General features: G+C 40.2%; 2 protein-coding genes across 3 annotated transcripts; both read right to left on the reverse strand.

Moving 5' to 3' along the window:
* Nucleotides 1-223: 223 nt before the first annotated feature.
* gpr161a (G protein-coupled receptor 161a) lies at nucleotides 224-12,451 on the reverse strand. 2 transcript variants are annotated; one of them, XM_037110537.1, is made up of 6 exons: nucleotides 11,854-12,451; nucleotides 9,367-9,754; nucleotides 4,485-5,206; nucleotides 4,075-4,182; nucleotides 2,578-2,703; nucleotides 224-2,417 (listed from the first exon to the last, which is right to left on the reverse strand). In XM_037110537.1, exons 2-6 carry the CDS (start codon nucleotides 9,708-9,710, stop codon nucleotides 2,146-2,148), a joined length of 1,572 nt encoding a protein of 523 aa, XP_036966432.1. In that variant the 5' UTR covers nucleotides 9,711-9,754; nucleotides 11,854-12,451; the 3' UTR covers nucleotides 224-2,145. The 2 variants fall into 2 exon arrangements, with proteins under 2 accessions (XP_036966432.1, XP_036966433.1); XM_037110538.1 differs by lacking the exon at nucleotides 11,854-12,451 and adding an exon at nucleotides 11,268-11,821.
* A 1,617-nt stretch (nucleotides 12,452-14,068) lies between these two features.
* otc (ornithine carbamoyltransferase) lies at nucleotides 14,069-18,481 on the reverse strand. Its single transcript, XM_037110540.1, is given in 10 exon segments — nucleotides 14,069-14,992; nucleotides 15,072-15,209; nucleotides 15,744-15,893; nucleotides 15,985-16,038; nucleotides 16,219-16,341; nucleotides 16,421-16,574; nucleotides 16,839-16,926; nucleotides 17,910-17,991; nucleotides 18,099-18,237; nucleotides 18,272-18,481. Coding segments are annotated over 10 exon segments (1,095 nt in total). The 5' UTR covers nucleotides 18,379-18,481; the 3' UTR covers nucleotides 14,069-14,932.
* Nucleotides 18,482-18,563: the final 82 nt, after the last annotated feature.

Consider the following 18,563-nt stretch of genomic DNA (forward strand, 5'->3'; position numbering starts at 1 on the left):
CCTGGATTTCAAACCAGACTAACATTGTGGCTCGTTTGGAAACTTTCTTTCTCGAAAATAGTTCAATGAGATTTTTCAGACAACTCCGGCTCCAGGCATTTAACTTCACATGAATATAATAGTAATACACAAGAGGCTCGGGACAGGTGGCTGTTGTACTGACACAACATGCTCCACTCACGGGGTCAGAGCAACACAAATACTAAATTAATTGGTTCAGAAATATTTATATAAAAAGGTTTTAATAGAAGAATCTTGATACAAAACTTTAATGCAAATACTTGTATTAATACTTACTGTGTGGTAGAAATCAAAGGTTACATCACTTCTCAGGTGTACAGATTTTCTTACAAAAGTAAGAAAGTACCTTTCAAACATAACAAGACACGAGGTAAAACTGAGGCACCAGAATTGTGCTCTACATATTACAAATGTCCACTGAGTTCCTTTAATAACAGTAAAGGGAGTGATGGAGTGTATAGACTGAGGTAAAGCACCTGTGTGAATGAGTATTTACTAAGACACAGTGTTGTACATAAGGACCCGTTCATCGCTCACACAGAACTTGTCTTCCAATAAGACTTGTTTTTCGGTTAATTTGACTTTTTGACATGGTCGCTTTGCACTGCTCAGTATGTGCACAATATTATGAAATTAGGCTCCCCCTAATGCATTTTCATTAATATACCAATTTTGAAATACTCATTTCATCTGTTCATGGCAAATTGTGTACTCCATTTACTCATGAACCCATGTTGCAGCTAATACACTGCATTACCTTGGACAGTGTGCAATACACTGACCAGACAGGATCTGACACACAATGAGAGTGGTATCTATAAGAACATGTACACACATGTTCAAGTGCAATTACTGTAGCAGATAATCGTGACTGTCTTGGTTCCCAATAAACCTGTGGTTACACCAGGACCCTACAGAACAAGGACCATGTTACACTGCAAGTACCTTATCAAGACTACAGATGTTGGCCAACAGACACTGTTCACATGATGAAGCTTAGGACTGGGCAATACAAACACAAACTGCATCACTGTAATCAAGCTGAGAGTTCCTATGATGAATCACATTATTTACTTTAGAATTCCATCAATTTCCTGCACTTTTTTCCCCACAGTGCACATATTGACTGATAACAAAGAATCCTCAATTAAATTCAAACAACCCTGTAAGTCATGCCAGTGATCCAGCATGCACGATACCAGGATCCTGATGTTGAAGCAGCTAAATTGAATTCAGCCACTTTTGATTTATTCATACCTCTGATTCTTTTCCCCTGTGACATGTCAAAATGTCTACTGTGAAAAAAGCCCAAATACTAGAAGTGTGATTTCTATCACCCAAAGGACTCACAACACTGTTATCAGCTCCCTTTAAGATGTCTGCTGTGCCACGCTGAACGCCCTGTACAAGTTCTGTCTGGTTCTCTCTTATCAAAGTTATAGTAATGAGTGAGGTTGTAAGAATGACCGTTAAGTCTGTTATTTTATTTTTTAAGTATTTTTTTGGCCTTTGAAAGGCTTTATTGGTAGTACAGCTGAAGACTAGACAGGAAACAGGATGAGAGAGAGGGGGGTACTGGCACACAGTAAAGGGCCCCAGTGTATGCGGAGCAACAGTATGCAGTATGTTGTTAAACTGTCTCTGAATCTAGGCTTGAAACATCGTTTTTATAACAAAGGAGACATTTCAAACTGATCTGATAACAGTATTAAGTGTCTTTTGGAAGACAGGAGTTCTATTTCTTTATACTGCCCAGCCCTAATGAGGCATGTTATAATGAAAGGAAACACAACAATACATAGTAATAATGTACTACAACAATCAGATAATTTGGGCTACAGTAGTAAAGGCTTCCTATGTGATTACACTGATTCTTATAAAAGTTTGCAGAGACACTGATGGTGTGCACCTGGTCAAACATAGCAGAATGTATAATGTGCCTCTTCCTGTTTCCTAATGATTTCAAGTATGGAGTACCATGTGTAGAGAGATCAGCCTTCTTATACTGTACCACAGAGGAGGACGAGCACCGCTATGATTGGCCATATGTAGTAGTATGAAGGGTGAAAGACCCACACAGTTCACTTATAAACTGGTGTATAAGACTGTTCAGACCAGCTGTGTTCAGGCTGGTTTTTCCTCCACATCCTGCTCTTCTTCATCTCTGTCATCTTTAACGATCCCTTCATCAATACTCTCCAGCCTCAGTCTCTGGCCGTCCAGGTATCTGGGTCTGGGTGCAGCTCTGGTGGTAAACAGTCCCCCCGGCAGACCCAGATCCTCCCCAAACAGGGTGAGTTTGGCGTCGCTCTCTATGGCCTTTGCCAAACAGGACGCGAAGGAGTCGAGAGATTTGTGTACCTCTGCGTGGACTTGAACAGAGGATGCGTTTTCAGCTGAGGAAAAAAAAATTACTTTGTTAGGCCTGTCAGACAAACACATTTTATGTTTAGCATTATTTTTTTGCTTTGTACACAAACTCATTTCTAGTCCCTCAGTAAGTATGAACCAACTCCCCTCCCTGTAATCTGGTGTGTAGCTGGAGACGACAGATACCTTTGGAATGCTCCACCTGGTCTTCAAAGGTGACAGAGCTCCTCCTCTTCCCGGACAGATTCCCATGGTGCTGTGGGTGGGAGGAGCCATCTGTGGAGAAGTTATCCAGCAGCATCACGTCCGTGCCTGCGTGGAGGAATACACTACGTTACATTCTTAATGAAAGGACACAAATGAGGTATTTGTTTTACACATGACATTACTTGCCCTACCCAATGCCATTCTGAACTGAAAACATGAGCTGTGAAACAGGAATGTGAGTCTGACTATAACAAAGCTGTGGGAGCATGACGCCATTGAGTTAATAAGACCATCTGTCAGTCTTTTTAAACCTCATGTTTGCACGATGTGCGATGTGAATCACACCATTTCCATCTGATGCAAGCAATTTATCAGCTAAGATGTCAAAATGTAATATCTTTATATGTGAGACTATTGGTCAAACTAAACAAGTAATTTGAAGATGTCGCCTTGGGCTCTATAATCATGTGGATTTTCATTTCAATAAATTAAATGAATAATCTAGGAAGCAATCAACCAACACTCAGTTCAACAGAAGACCTACAAACTCAGACTTTTATGTTCTGTTTGAAAGAAACTCATTAGTCTGTTTAAGGGCCCAGGCTTCAGATACTAGACTGTTTAGAACTGATTGCTGAAACTATTTTGTTGGAATCAAACAACTTATTCACTGCATTTTAAATAGGAGTAAATTTAGGTTGATCCAGGTCAAGAGATCCACAATTAATCTGATAATTTCAATTCACTGTTGAATGGAAATAATTTAGTAGTTACTAGTATCAAATGTATTAACAGACAGAAAAAGTTCAGTGGAACATAACATGTTCGGAGTATGTGTGTCCCAGACTTCATTTTTAGCAAGTATGTAGTGTGTATTCACAGGGACAAAATAAGGTATGCCCGAAATTGCACTGCAGAGAGGATAGTTTCCATCAACAATACACTCAAAAATAAAGCATTTTTAGTCAGTTTCAGGCATATCTTAAATAGAAGTCTTGATTTTTGTGATGTTCGAATTGTGTCACCACCACCCAGGATTACAGTTATTTGACACTGGAATCGTGGGTGGTGGTGACACAAGTCGAAGATCACAACAATCAAGAGTTACATATTGAGAAATACATTTTACTGCCTTTGAAGGATCACTTCAAATTAAATGTACAAAGTCAAAAACATTATACTTCGATTATAAATATATAGTATGTAGGGCTGCGGGGGCTTGGGGGTAGAACCAGCATCTTGGTATCAGAAGGTCGCTAGTTCGATTCCCCTGGTCTGCACGTCCAAGTGTCTTGGCAGCCACTGCCATCAGTGTATGAATGTATGTATGAATTACTGCAAGTCGCTTTGGACAAAAGTTTCTGAGAAAAAATGTAAATAGTTTAATATAAATGTAACATACTGTGTAGAATTAGTATATGGTATGAATTGAAGACAGACTCCCTGTTACTTCTGCTTCCTGTGTGCAACACTTACACGAGTCCTGAGTGAAACTGAAGCCAGTGTCTCCTGTGCTGCTGCCTGGGGCCAGCAGGTGCCCTCCACCTGCCAGCATGGCTGTCAGGTGTGGGGACATACCCAAGTCTGAAAGAACACAAGTAAGATCTCATCATACAACACATGAAATGATAACAGCAACACAGTGTAAATCTAAACACATAAACATAGGAACACCAACATTATGCATGTCACTCACTTATTGCACCGCCCATTTAATATTTATGACAGCACCCTCTTCTTTTTTAAGAGGTATAAACATACTTGTTCAATATACTTGGTCTATGTTTTAGTATCTTACATTAAGAACATAAGACCATCAACAGAATGATGTAAACACTCCTTTGAATTGATCAGCCTGACATACAGAGCCACTGTTGCTCTCTCACCTGTGATTCTGTTGGAGATGCTGAAGAGGCGAGATGTCCTCTGCCGTGTGGCAAATGACTCTCTGTAGTAGCGATCTCCGAAACACATCCCCAGCAGCTCCTTCCTCACGGTTTTATTCCATAGACCGTAGATGAGTGGGTGGCACACGGCGCTGCAGAAAGAGAGCCAAGCCACCAGAGTCTCCAGTCCCTGAGACACACTCCCTTGACCCCACAGAGCCTCGGTGCAAACGACCCCGACATATGGCCCCCAGGTCATGAGGAACGTGCCAACCACCACTAAGATGGTGACAAAGGCCTTGCACTGACTCCCCGCGTACACGAGGCTCCGCCGGCTTCCATTAGAGGAGGTGGAGGTGCTTGAGTTTTTACGTCCGTTCCTCTGAGCTCCACTGGAGTCGTCCTGGGCCACAACAACCGTCCCACAGTGTACTTTCCGAGCTTTCATGCGGGCAACGCGGAAAATTACACCGTAACAGGCCAGCATGACGAAGAAGGGGGGAAGGGTGCACCAGGTGACCCAGAAGGCTGAGTAGCTTGGCTCTCTGTGCCAAGATGCAACACAGGTCCACTTGAAACAGTCAAACTCAAAGGACGACCAGCCGAACAGAGGAGGCAGACAGCCCACCAGGGAGTGTATCCACACATAAGCAATGACGACGACTGCCCGGTTTCCTGTGATCTTCATGGGGTAGATCATCGGGTAAAGAACTGCATAGTACCTGTTGGGTCGAGAGAGGAGCACAGTTAGGAAACCCTGCAGAAAGAAAACTCTAAGCTTGTCTCATGGGAGCCATCTGGTCCACAGGGACTGCTTGTGTCGGAGTGAAGCTAAAGCCTGAGCTTTTCCTCCAAACAATGCTGGAAAAAGTTCTCTGAAAAAATGCATACACAACAGAAAAAAAGAGGCTTGGCAGGAAGAACACAAACATGCACTGTAATCAATGATTCCCAAAGGTGCTGGGAGTAATTAGGACAGCAGAGAGAACAGTGAGGACTGTGTGCTACTGAGCTAATTTACAAGAGATCTCAGTAACTGCATTTTATAGTCTTGTGTGATCCACAATAACAGGAATAACAGTATGATATAACCAGGGTGATTTTTAAATGTCAATTCCAACCTGAAGTGGATCAACAAAAATATTTGAGAAAATAAACTTAGATTCAATTCATTTTTAACAGATCAGTCTTTTAGTCTATTATACAGTATATAAGGAAAATGGCCACAAATAAGGGTCATTACCCACAGTCCCATGGGATTTCGTCAAATCTGATGGTCCAAAACACAAATGTAATGTATGTACAGTGACACAAAACAGAAAGGCAGAAAATCCCAGAAACACAAAATGTTCAGTGGGACTTTATCTTTTACTTCATAAATAACATAAATGCCAATTACTGTCATATATGAGTATAATATTCTGTCTAGTCTTCATAAATTATGTTCTTTAAAGAAACATTCAGTAGGACTGGGTATAATTTTAATGTTACCAGCTACAATACCAATACCCTAAACTGGGGAATGAAAATATATTCCTTTTTTCCTATTGGACAGAAGTGAGCCCTTCTTTCAAACACACTCCTGCGACTTTATTCTTATTCAAATCAGCAAATATCTAGTGGAAGAATAAGCAAAGAAAGAAAGGGGTTAAAGTCGAGTCCAGAAGGATGGATTAGCTGCATCTGTGTCAGCTTGTATTTGTTTATCAGTTTCTTGTTTCTAAAAATAAGCATAATCTCAGCCCTGCAGATGAATGGTTCATTCATGCCTGTCCACATTAAAGTTACTGTGTAATAAGCCAGACTAATCCTTGTCACTTGAGCTGGAAAAATCTCCAGAAAAGTACCATGACTTAAGTGTGTGGTTAACCAATCTTATTTACAAAGCTACATACTGACCTTAAAGGGAAACACTACATTTTCACAACCAAACAGAAGATTAGTATGTGTCTTTGAAGGCCAGGAATGTCAGAATCTCATATTCACTTAGGCAACAAGGTAAAGCCACATATTACATGTATTTAAAAAAGACAGTGCTTATTTTGAGGGAAATTAAGAATTTCAGGCTATATTGAGTTATTCATTGAGTATAAAAATATATGTGAGTAAAATAAATACTGACAAATGTAATTTAGCTGCTCTCATACAGATGTCCATAAAAGTCTCTAGAAGTGGTTGGGAAGAAATTTTCATGACAGATCCAACTAAACTGAATGCAAATTTGAGTCAAACTTTCATCTGAAATATCTGCTGTTACATCTTAAAAAAAAAAAAGAAAAGAAATTTCACTGTGAAGAACATGTGAGTGATAAAATTGAAATTTCTAGGATGTCTCCATTTGCTCTTTTTGAATAGGATATTTTGTTGAAATTCAGTTCAGTTTAACAGATAATCGTATCACAACCACTGACTTAAGACTGATGTCTTTAACTATCATTCCTTCATCTCATCTACTGTCTTGGTATTTTGTTTATGTATCTCTCTATTTACTGTTGATTAATGTATTTTTAGCAGACAATAATACTAACACTACTCACCACACTGACAACGTGTGTAAACAGAGACATCACTTACAAAACAGCAATGTGTGTCTTTCATCTGCAATGCTCCAACTCACACTTGTTATCATGTGGGAGCTGCCCAGTACAACCACAATCTGATGCAGATGCACCGGTCATGGTGGTTAAGTGCCTTGCTCAAAGGCAATCCAACAAATTCTGGTAACAAGTGCCTACATTTGTACCCATTATCCATTGATTTTTGTGCATGAAAATGATATGTTCTGTTTTATGTTTGACTTTAAAACTGCACCCATCAACATTTCCAAATTAAAGGTGCACTATGTAGTTTTGGAGAAGGAATTTTAACCAGAAGAGAAAAAACTTCAATGACTGATATTTATGTCTTAACAATTAAAATATATAGAAACTTGGATTTTGAGGGGTTCCCAAATAAACACGGTTTATCACTACAAATGTTGTGGGCAGCCAAGAAAACCCAATAGGGCCTAAACAGATCAGTGTTTCTCACTGGCAATCTAAGGGGAATGGGGTTCCTAATGGGCCAGGGAAAGGTTCAGAATGAGGGTGAGATCCACCTGTGTGCCATTCCCCACCTCTTTAAGCCTTTACAGAAAGGGCGTCATCGGATTGTGATTGGCTGGGAGGGAAATGCCCCAAGCTGCTTCCACTCATCAATCAAGAGTCAGTCTCTCCACCCTGCACACAGGTGATCTGAATTCCCTGCAATCAGTCTTGAAGGATTTTGGAAGATCAGGTATTTACAGAAACAAATATTCCCCCTTCCCTCCGTTTTCAATAATAACATTGTGCACACAACATCGTTTTCAAAAAAGTTGTCATTAACATCAACCCGCATAAATACGCCATCGAGCGCCATTATAACTATGCCAAACCTATGGGCGGCAGTGTAGGGAGAAGGATAAAGCCATGCAAGCCAACCAGAATCCTCAGAATCAACAACAACGAATAATACGAGTGACTTCCTGTTCCTTTCAAAACAATAAATATGGCGCAAGGTTCGTTCATGTAGACAGACGGCTAGGGCGCACACATGACATTAAGCATTTTCTGGCGCACAATGTGATGTTTGAGAACCTAAAACCTTGTTTCTCTCAGTTGACACGGCAACACATAACCAGCGTTTTCAGAAATCTCCAATTTGGCCGGAGTTTTTAGAAATAATCTTTTTCTGTGATAAAAACAGGGTTTTCGTGTAAATGAGAGGCCAAACCGCAGGGAAATATCTGCATATTCCCGTGGTGTAAATGGGGCATCAGCCCCCCAAAAAAAAGATTGCAAGTTTTAAACAATTGGACTGCTACAATCTGACTTCGGACAACACAATTCATCCTTTTTACTTATGTTACGTTTATATGTGGCAGACCCTGCCACCTTTCTAGCTTCAAACAGTGTTCTGGGGAACTTATTTTCCTCTGCAAACAGCTTGTTTATTCAGATATGGAAAAAATAAATGAGTTTGTATTATTACCTCATTAATACTGTAAATATTTAAATTCTGAGATTTAATTTCTTCTCCAAAACTACATAGTGCTCATTTAACAATCGTTAAAATGAATGTTTGTAATGGAACACGTAAATTATGACTCTGAAGTTCCCTTAAGCCAAACAGGGTGTCTTTGAGCTCATTGTTTTGGATTTTCTTCCTGCAACTTAACTGTTTTGGTTCACCTCCATCGCCCCCATTACCTTTGTTTCCAGCCATAATACTCAAGTGTTTTTAGCAAAAACACCTGATAATCCTTTGATAAACAGCAGACAAATAAAGTTAGCAACTAGCTGATAAACATAGTGGAGCATTTAGTAGCTTAACTGCCAAATATTTGCCTCAGGAGTTGGTGGAGACCAAAAAAAGAGCTTAAAGAGAGTGAATATTGAACTTTTGCCAGGTGGTAAGTAAGGACTTTCAATGCATGCTGACGATACATATTTAAATAAGAATCCTATTTTAAACAATGTAGCTACAACAACTTCACACAGAGGATGATGTACAACCCCAATCCCCAAAAACATTGGTATACTGTGTAAACGGTAAACAGAATGCAATTATTTGGAAATTCTTTTTAATCTATATTCAACTGAATACAGAGCAAAGATATTCATTATCTAAAATTGATGTTTTTTTTGTAAATAAACAATTATTGTGAATTATATTGCTCCTACACCTAAAGTGAGAAGAACCACAGCAACCCTGAATTTTCTGGGTCATAGTTGTATTTATGTTGCGCTTGTAGCCTGTTGCACTGCCACACAGTGTCTAAATAATTCTTATACATTTTCAAGATAAGACAATACCATGATTATCAGAGTACTCATGATTACAATCATAATCCAGCACTAACCTGTCAATGGCAATAGCTCCGAGGGTGAGCATGCTGGCAGAGCTGATGAGCAGGTAGAGCAGAGCAGTGAAGTTACACCACACCACACCAAACACCCACTCTTTCTTTGCTGAGCTCACGGCCACGAATGGCAGCACCAGCATGGATAGCAGCAGGTTGGAGAGGGTCAGGCTGAACACAAACTTGTTGCTGGGTGTGAGTAGATAAGGCCTGCGATAAAGGGTCACCACTATCAGGAGGTTCCCCAGGCAGGCGAGGAGTGTGATGGTCACAATGGAGACTGACTCCAGGGCAGTCAGACCCTCACCATTCCCCAACACGGTGCAGTTCCTACTGATGTTCATGGTGAGAGAGTGGGCCACCAGACAGGTGTAGGAATGGTAGGAGACTGTTGGGAGAAAGGCATGGTCAGACATGATTATGCTGTCAGAATTAGGAATAAAGGATTGCTAAAAAAAATAGTACAACAAACTGCTGGACCATTAAAATCATTAAAAGTGGCTAGCACTGCTGCCTCACAGCTAGAAGATCGCCGGTTCGCGTCCCGGTTGGGACGCCTGGGATCTTTCTGTGTGGAGTTTGTATGTTCTCCCTGTGCAAGCGTGGGTTTTCACCGGGTACTCCGGCTTCCTCCCACAGTCCAAAAACATACTGAGGTTAATTGATCATTCTAAATTGTCCATAGGTGTGAATGAGAGTGTGTGAGAGTGTTCGTCTCTATGTGTGGCCCTGCGATGGACTGGCGACCTGTCCAGGGTGTCCCCTGCCTTCGCCCTAAGTCAGCTGGGATAGGCTCCAGCCCCCCCGCGACCCTGCAGAGGATTAAGCGGCGTACATAGAATATGTACAGATGATGGATGGATGGATGGTTTTCTTAAGCAAACATTGTTTCCATTCATTCCTGTACACTAAGAAAATAATTTGGTGGCATCTTGAAATTTCCTTGAGTTGTGTAATCCATAACAGGAAGCAAGAGGGTGGGGTGCACCTAACGACTATTTTCACAATTATTAAATCTATTGATTAAATTCTTTTTAAAAAAAAAAAAGTATCATTAGGTCCTTACATTGTCAGAACACACCTGAAAAACGCCTGCCATGATTTCCAAGACCCCAAGTCTATGTTTATTTTCTTGAACCAAAACCTGATGATATAATGATGTAAAAAACAAAAAAAAAACAAAAAAAAAAACAACTAAATAATAGAAAAGCAGGAAGTCTACGAAGCTGGAGCAAAAGGATTGGCATTTTTCATTCATAACTGAGAATTGTTTTTTCACGTCAGCTTGCATTTTGATATCAAACATTTGCACTGCATACCCTCATAACAATATTGTAACTTGTAAAACATGCAAGCAGACTTTATGATCACAGTAATGGATTACACAGCTCAGGCTAGTTTTAAGAGACAGCTATTTACATTTCATACTCAAAAGATATCAACTGGAACTGGTGGTTGCAAAAATGGCTAATAAAACTAGGTAGTTGTGGCTTTAAAGGTACACTGTGTAGTTTTGGGAAATAAATTTTAAACATAAGAGAAAGATCTTCATCAAATGATTTCTTTATGCCAAAACTACCCAAGTCAAACTATTTGTTTTCATGGCTGAATATACTGTATTAACAAACTGACTTTAAAGGACAACACATATTTCATTCATATATGTACATGTATTATATTATATATATATATATATATATATATATATATATATATATATATATATATATATATATATATATATATATAAATAACTCGCCTACACACAGCTACACAATTCAAATGTTCTTAACACTTCAATCTTTAAAGTAATAATACAATGACGTAATAACTAACAACATAACAATGACACCAGCTGTAAGGTGTTGTTACTTGTTAAGATTTTAAATGCAGGACTTTACCTTGAAGTGACCTAAGTATTCATCAACTGCTGCGCTGCTGGTTTAGCTTCGATTGAGGCTGCTCAAAGATCGCTGATATTGACGACTGACTGATGAAGAAGATACTGACTTGAATGTTCTCAGTCACGTTACCTTAACTGAGCCGTTACTTTCAAGTGTTAACATTAGTCACACCAAAGTGAAAAGCTTAGAGGGTAAAATCACACGTATACTGAGTTAGCTCAACATTTGACCAAGCAGTCGTGGAGAGGTGTCTACAATTCAAACGGCCGCTGTATTACAACAGAGAAGCATATGAGTTCCCATCTCTCACCATGACGATTCACGGGATAACTAACTTTTTACACAGTTAACCCAAAGTGGCAAGAAAACGGAGGTTAAAGCCGAAGCCTGGCGACATTTAATGTTTCTGTGCAGCTCGACACTGACAAAAGTAGACGTGTGAAGAGGATGCAGAGCTGCGACTGCACTAGTTTGTGTTCGCTAGCAGTGACGCTAACTTAGCGAAAGCAACTACCGTTAGTTAGCTTAGGTTAGCTCAAACTTTCTCCCATTGTCCCCCTGAAACACAGCTATCCCTCTTTACCTGTTTCGACTCGGCGCTGTGGCTCTACATTTTCTCCTCTTGAAGGGCAAACCGTCCATTCTGCTAGTCCGTTTTCACGCTACAACCGAGTAACGGCGGGCTGCGGTTGAAAAGTCTCTCAAAGCCCCCCGACATTGTTGAGTCTAGTAACGTTTGTCCCTCCTCAGCCGAATCACAGGCGGCCAGCTGCGGCTGCAATGGCGTCCTCCTCCCACCTCAGTTCCTACTCCCTCTCCTAGCAGACTCCTTCACGGTGTGGGTGGTCGTCGATGCGAGTCGCCCTGTTTTCATTACGCCATTACAGCTGCTAACATGACTTTCCTGTCATTAACGTGGGGAGTATTGTCGTGCTGTTGCATTGAAGTCGGGCGTTTTTTAATCATCACGACGATGTGTTGAAAACAATGAATGTACGCTTTCTTCTGCTTCGGATGCGACATGTAGTTAGTGGAGGCGTTTGTGTTTATGTTTACAAAAACTCAAAAGCCCATGTAATCCTGCGTGTTCCTATAATAACAGGCTGGTGATGTTTATGAATGAAGCACTACGCAGCATCGTTTTCACCGGCCGGACCACCCACGTAGATCAAAGCTTCCCGCACAAACAAGTTATCTTTTCGTTATCCAATCAGAGAGGCGAGACGATACCGACCCCGCCCATAAGATGGCGCCCTCTGGTCTGGAAGAGTGATGTGTTGAGCTCTACAGGGATTATGTACTTTTTTGGCCCAAGAACTAAAAAAGTAGATCATATCGCTCCATTTATCAGAACTTTCAACTGGTTTCCTGTCAGTCATATAATAGATTTCAAAATCCTGCTGTTGGCTTTTAAAGCACTGAATGGTTTTGGGACAAAATACATTTTTGATCTGCTGCTGCGTTATCAACAGGTACAGGGCTGTTTTCAGTCACTTGAGTCAAAACCTAACATGCAGAAGCAGCATTCAGTTATTACACACCACATATCCATCTCCAACTCACACCTCTTTTAAATCAAGGCTGCAGACCTTTTTGTTTGCCAGTGCCTTTCATGGAAGCAATTTCAAACCTATTTCTCAACTTGTTTTAATATTTTGTTTCTTCATGTCTTCCTGCCTGTTTTCAATGTACTTTAAATGTAATAATGTCTTTTAATGTAATTGTATGCCCCTATAAAGCACTTTGAGTTGTCTTTGTGCCTGAATAGTGCTATACAAATAGACTTGCCTTGCCGTATTATGTACATATGTTCAATAATATGCAGTAAGACTAACCAACACAATCCACAACACTGTGTCAAATGTGGTCCCTGGCATAGATGGAATTCTGTTGTGAGAAATGTAGAAACAAATAAAGTATTCAATGTGGCTGGGAGAACAAATTTCTAAAAAGATAAACTGATGATGGACAAAAAAATGAATACACTGCTAGTTGTTTTAGAAATTAAGAGGTCCTTGCTTTTTTTTTCAACATTTAAATAAGTATACTTATTATCTCTATATTATTATACACTACTTAAAAATTACACGGGGATATTTTTGTGTTTTACTTGATTGTCTATTCTGTGACAAACCCAATATTTTATTTTTTGTTTAGTGAATATTTTTAGTCCCCAAAAATGTGACATTTTCATTCTACTTCTATTCCTTATCTATGCACCTGCATAAATGCACCCACATCCCAATATCCCTGACTCATTTTTAATAAGCAATAGCAATTGTGATCACAGTCTATACTGTAGATAAATTGCTTCTCCATAAGGTCTAAAGATGAGTAGAGCACAGGTCTGAATGGAATATGTGGTGATTAATTGGAGGTAAATGTTGTGGTTAATGGAGGGAGGAAGGAGTAAAATATCAACGCCATCAGTTCTTGTTCTTTTCTTGTTGCGAGCTTGTTGCACCATCTTTTTATTGCTCATCTCAGTAAAAAAGAGTTCACAAAAAATAAAATCTCAACAAGAAGAGAGTTTTAAAAACTTATGTGGCAGTTTGTTTTTTAGTGTGTTGGGGAGAATACCATAATAACCAATCTAATGAGTACAGTTATTGCATTTTATGAGTATTTTACTTAAGTAGAAGTAAGTACAGACAAGGGGATCACAAAGTAAATGTATTACTTACCTGTATCTGTAATTAAAGGTGCAGGAGAGTACTCAATAACTAAACCCTGGTTTTCAGACAGTGTTTAGGTCCCACTGCAACAAAAACTGGACTTCTGTAGACTTTGACTAAAACTATGGATAGAGTGTAATGTTTTATTGTTTGTAGTGAGTGAACAACAATTTGATTCTCTCAGTTTTGTTCTTCTTGAAGTGAAGAAGTGTGAAGAGCATGATGTAAAAGGCACATTTGTGTACATTCAGACTTAAAAAGGATAATAAAATCAGGTTTAACCATGCAGGAGGGGGATTCATCCAATTAAACATTCAATGCAATGTTGACTTGCTTTATGACATCTACAATACCTGTGTTTCTGTCCATTTTTCAGCCCATTCTCTGAATACCATGTGATCTATACTGCTATGATGCATAACCTTTGACGAGCCAATTTCAAGCATTTCCAAACTGTTTTTCTTACTGTGTCGAATCAGTACTTTCAAATGTATGATGTATTCTGAAAACACGGTCTGCTGTAACTTTAAATTCAGTTTATATGTGATTTGTCTTAAGCAGTGGTGTGGTAATGGCAGAGTGTGGTGTTATCAAAGCATTTGGCTGTAAAGCCGGGTTTATACATGTGCATTAAAGGAGCTTAGGCACAGCAAATTATGTGCATTTCCTCAAAAAATGTAAGTATATGTTGGGAGTTTCAGCGGCTGTGTAAACACCGTGCAGGGACTGCAAGGAATGTGATTGGTCAGCTCAGGTTGATAGTGTTAGAGACTGTTAATGAGTTGAAGAAAGGCTCAGTAATCCTTTTCTTTTCAGTAACACAAGCAATGACATTTACACTGTAAACCTCATGATCAATGCTATGAATTACACAACGTAAACACAGACACTTTGGTAATCCCTCTAGTTTTGTGATAGTGTTATAAATTGTTGTACTATTGACATCCATCATAACACACAAGTAAAAGTCCACATTCAGACCTGATGTTAAAATTTGAGCTTGGGGATCTGTGGAGAGTGGTCAGTCAGAAGAGAAACCATCAGACCCTGAAACAGAGAACAGTTGTAAATTGTAAGTAAAAAAAAAAATTATACATCAAATAATGTGTTTAAGCAAGTCCCTCACCATGATCGTCCACTTTCTATTCTCTGCCTCGGGGAACACAAGGGAGCGTGAGGAGTAGAACACCTCGTCGTCCACCTCCTCCATTTTCCGGGGCAGACAATGCAAGAAGGTCCAGTCTGGTTTGGTCACACTTCCTGTCTGTAGCGGACCAATACCAAAACATGGAGCTCAGACTTATTTCAACTTATTTCAACATAACTCTGCTTCTTTGCTCAGGGACAGAAAATATTGCAAATATTTACTGGCAAGACATAAAGACATACTTATATTTACCGAAATGATTACTTTACTTTTTTGTCTCAGAAAAATGGTGTCACCAATATAATTACGTGCCTGTGCAAGAGTTTTACTTAGAGCTTGCGTGACGATTTACATGTCAGATGAAGTCTGTAATTAGTGTTAGAGTTTCTCACATAAACAATTAGCAGAATGTTGAATTCTACTGCTTTCTGTACAGGCAGTCAGCAGGCGAACCTTTAAAACAGACAGTTTTGCTCTCAACTGTTTTACTTACTATCGCAGATCGTGTACAGCCGTCAAAAGGAATCAGTGTGGGAGTAGGCACTGACTAAAAATAACTGCTAATTTCTCTAAAAGCTTCCTGTATGTTGCAGGCGACCCAATAATTTGGATTTAGCCTCTTAATAAAGCGAAGACAGTGTTCTTATTTACCTTCATGGTTATCTGGTAGCCTTGAAAGTCTTTGAGCCTCTTCTTCTTCTCTTCCTCCTGTCCCATGCTGACCCAGGTGTCTGTGACCAAGACGTTGCTGCCATGGGCGGCCTCCATCGGGTCAGAGGTCAGAACCAGTTGGGTCCCATGCTGAGACAAAATGCAATGTTATGAATTAATAAGCAGTCCTTTAACAAGAGGACTTTTTTAAAATAAGAATTACATCTTAAGAAGGCCTCACCTCTCTGGAGAGTCTTTGTGCCTCTTGGATAACACTCTGCTCTGGCTCATACCCCTGAAAAACAAGATACCGTCAACCACAGCTGTTTGTTTCGCAAGAAGCAACTGGAGAAATCAGATGCTTCAAATCCATGCCATGGATTTAAACCTGCATCCACAAAACAAGAAACCAGAAAGAAGAGGGGAGTATTGAATGAGACGTCGAATGTACATGACCACACAAAGCGAGGCAAACCTTTGGTGTAGCGATCTTAAGGTGAACTCCCAGTTTGGCTGCAGTCATCATGAAGGAGTGCAGGACATTGTTTCCGTCTCCAATCCAGCTCACTGTCAGTCCACTCAGAGACCCATAATGCTCCTGGAAGAGAACGGTAGTAATTTAGTAAACATTATCATTTACTGGATGAAAATCACAGTATATTGAGGGGTTGCGGTACCTGTAAGGTGAGGAAGTCGGCCAGAATCTGGATTGGGTGGTAGAGGTCAGACAGACCATTTATGATGGGGATGGAGGCCTCCTTATCCAGCTCCACCAGTGTCGAGTGACTGTAGACTCGTGCCAAGACAATATCACAGAGTCCTGAGAGAACCCTGTGGTGGGAGTTTAGCAGTTACAGAGGGGTACACAGGAGCTGTGGTTCATATACTGACCCACAAACACTTTCCTTTTCCTTCAGATGTTAGCAGCAGACATCAGACAACTGTTACTAACTTGAACAACTCATGTGAGGCAGAGTTAGACTAAAAAATGTCATGCTAATTAAGGCTTTCCTGCATAAACAAACGGGTGCACATGAATGGCCTACGTCCAATAACTGACTGACATTAATGTCATTGCATAATTATAAGACTCACCTTGCTGTGTCTGTGGAGCTCTCATTCACTCCCAGGTGGATGTCCTGAGAGGTGAGGAAACAAGGGTGCCCACCCAGCAGAGCAAAACCTGGAATCACAATATTAAGGGAGAAGTTTGCCCACAAATGAATATTCAGTCACTATCTACTTACCCTCATGCAGATTGAAAACATATGAAGTAGTTGGGGACTTGTTATAAACTCCAAAAATAATGGGGAAATAAAATGGTTACATAAAGGTCGTCTGGTGTAATCCAAGTCTTCAGAAGCTCCAAGATCTTATATGCCCACTTCAGACGGGGTGCACGCTAATGCTTTTAGCCTAGCAGCTACAGTGAAGACTGCCGTTTTAGAAAGGGCATGAATACTGTCTTTTCAAATCAATTTGGGATCTCTGTGTTTCCAAAGAGGTGGCTTATGCATGATGAGCTGTATGGAGCTACTTTCTGTTTCTTTCTGGTTGTTATTCTACATTTAAAAACAGGTCCTCACCTACTCCAGTTGTTAAGGAGGACACTGCAATGCTGTTTTGCCAGTGGATCTCAAGAAATGATTTATAGGCTACGAAACTTCACCTGACTTTCCATCAGCTTTAGGGTTAGTGGATATTGTTTGCATTTTTGGGGCAAACTTATCCTTACCCGCAGCTTAAATGACCATTGTGTTAAAAAAAAGAAAGAAGAAGAAGAAGAAGCACAACCTCATGTTAGTGTTGAAGTGGGACGGCAAAGGGGAAAAGTTCAGATGCAGACTGTTGGAGCGCTGCACTGAAAGTTGCCTTTCAGCAAATCTTTTGTGCATGTGTTCACAATGACTTTTACCACCACTGAACACACTGATGAATAGTATCAGCCCTGTGGACAGTATGAGTCAGGTGCTTATAAATGTCATTTAAAAAGTCTGGTTTAAAAGGTTTAAATTCAAATAATGTTAATTAAAAGTGTAAATCTGACACTTGAAAGCTGCTTATTGCATTTATAAAAATGTGCCCACACCACTGTTCTGTTCTGCATTGGGGACTGAAGCACATGACCTACACTTGTGTGTGTTAACTTATACACAAAACACACACCTGTCTCTGTGGACATTCTTGTCCTGGTGCTCCTCTTCTCAAATATCATTGCAATCGACTTTCCTTGCAGTAGAGGAAGATACTGAAACAGAAACAACAGTAACTTCCTTAAATGACCCTTTAAGTTAGACAGTAAAACTGCAGGACACTGGGCCAGTGGTTTACACTGATTTAGCTAACACTAACTACCTGCTTTTCATGCTTGATCCGATGTTTTAGATCCGCAGACACCCACAGCAGCCTCTTGATCTCATCCGAGCTGAAATCCTTCAGAGTGAGACAGCTGCGACCCTTCAAACTCACGGACCCAAGAGAAGCGGCTCCGGTGCTGGAAAGTAACACCCGCAATATTAGCAAAGCACACAAAATATACACATGCAAGTTATGTGGAGAGCCTTACCTTACTGTTCACCAGAGTCTTCAAACACTTGAAAACTGTGTTGTTCACAGTTAACAGTTTAGTAGACATCGCAGCTCAAAAGGGGAAACGCTACAACTGGAGAGTGTAATGCTGCGTGGACGTTTCATCAGAGAGAAAGCAACTTTCATTCACTGCCTGCTGCACAGCACATGCTGCCAGAGATACAACCAACCAGGAGCGAGGCTGCCACTGACGTCACTGCGACAGGGGGCGTGGCTTATTCCAAAACAAGA

This window comes from Acanthopagrus latus, chromosome 9 (genome assembly GCF_904848185.1).
Source record: "Acanthopagrus latus isolate v.2019 chromosome 9, fAcaLat1.1, whole genome shotgun sequence".
Lineage (NCBI taxonomy): Eukaryota > Metazoa > Chordata > Actinopteri > Spariformes > Sparidae > Acanthopagrus > Acanthopagrus latus.

What these genes read in the sequence shown, in the direction of transcription:
- gpr161a (XM_037110537.1), bottom strand. Translation starts at nt 9,710, where the DNA reads ATGAACATCAGTAGGAACTGCACCGTGTTGGGGAATGGTGAGGGTCTG. An exon ending in GGAGCTATTGCCATTGACAG is followed by an intron (nt 5,207 to 9,366) that starts GTTAGTGCTGGA and finishes TCGACCCAACAG; the next exon opens with GTACTATGCAGTTCTTTACC. An exon ending in CCAGGTGGAGCATTCCAAAG is followed by an intron (nt 2,418 to 2,577) that starts GTATCTGTCGTC and finishes TTTTTTCCTCAG; the next exon opens with CTGAAAACGCATCCTCTGTT.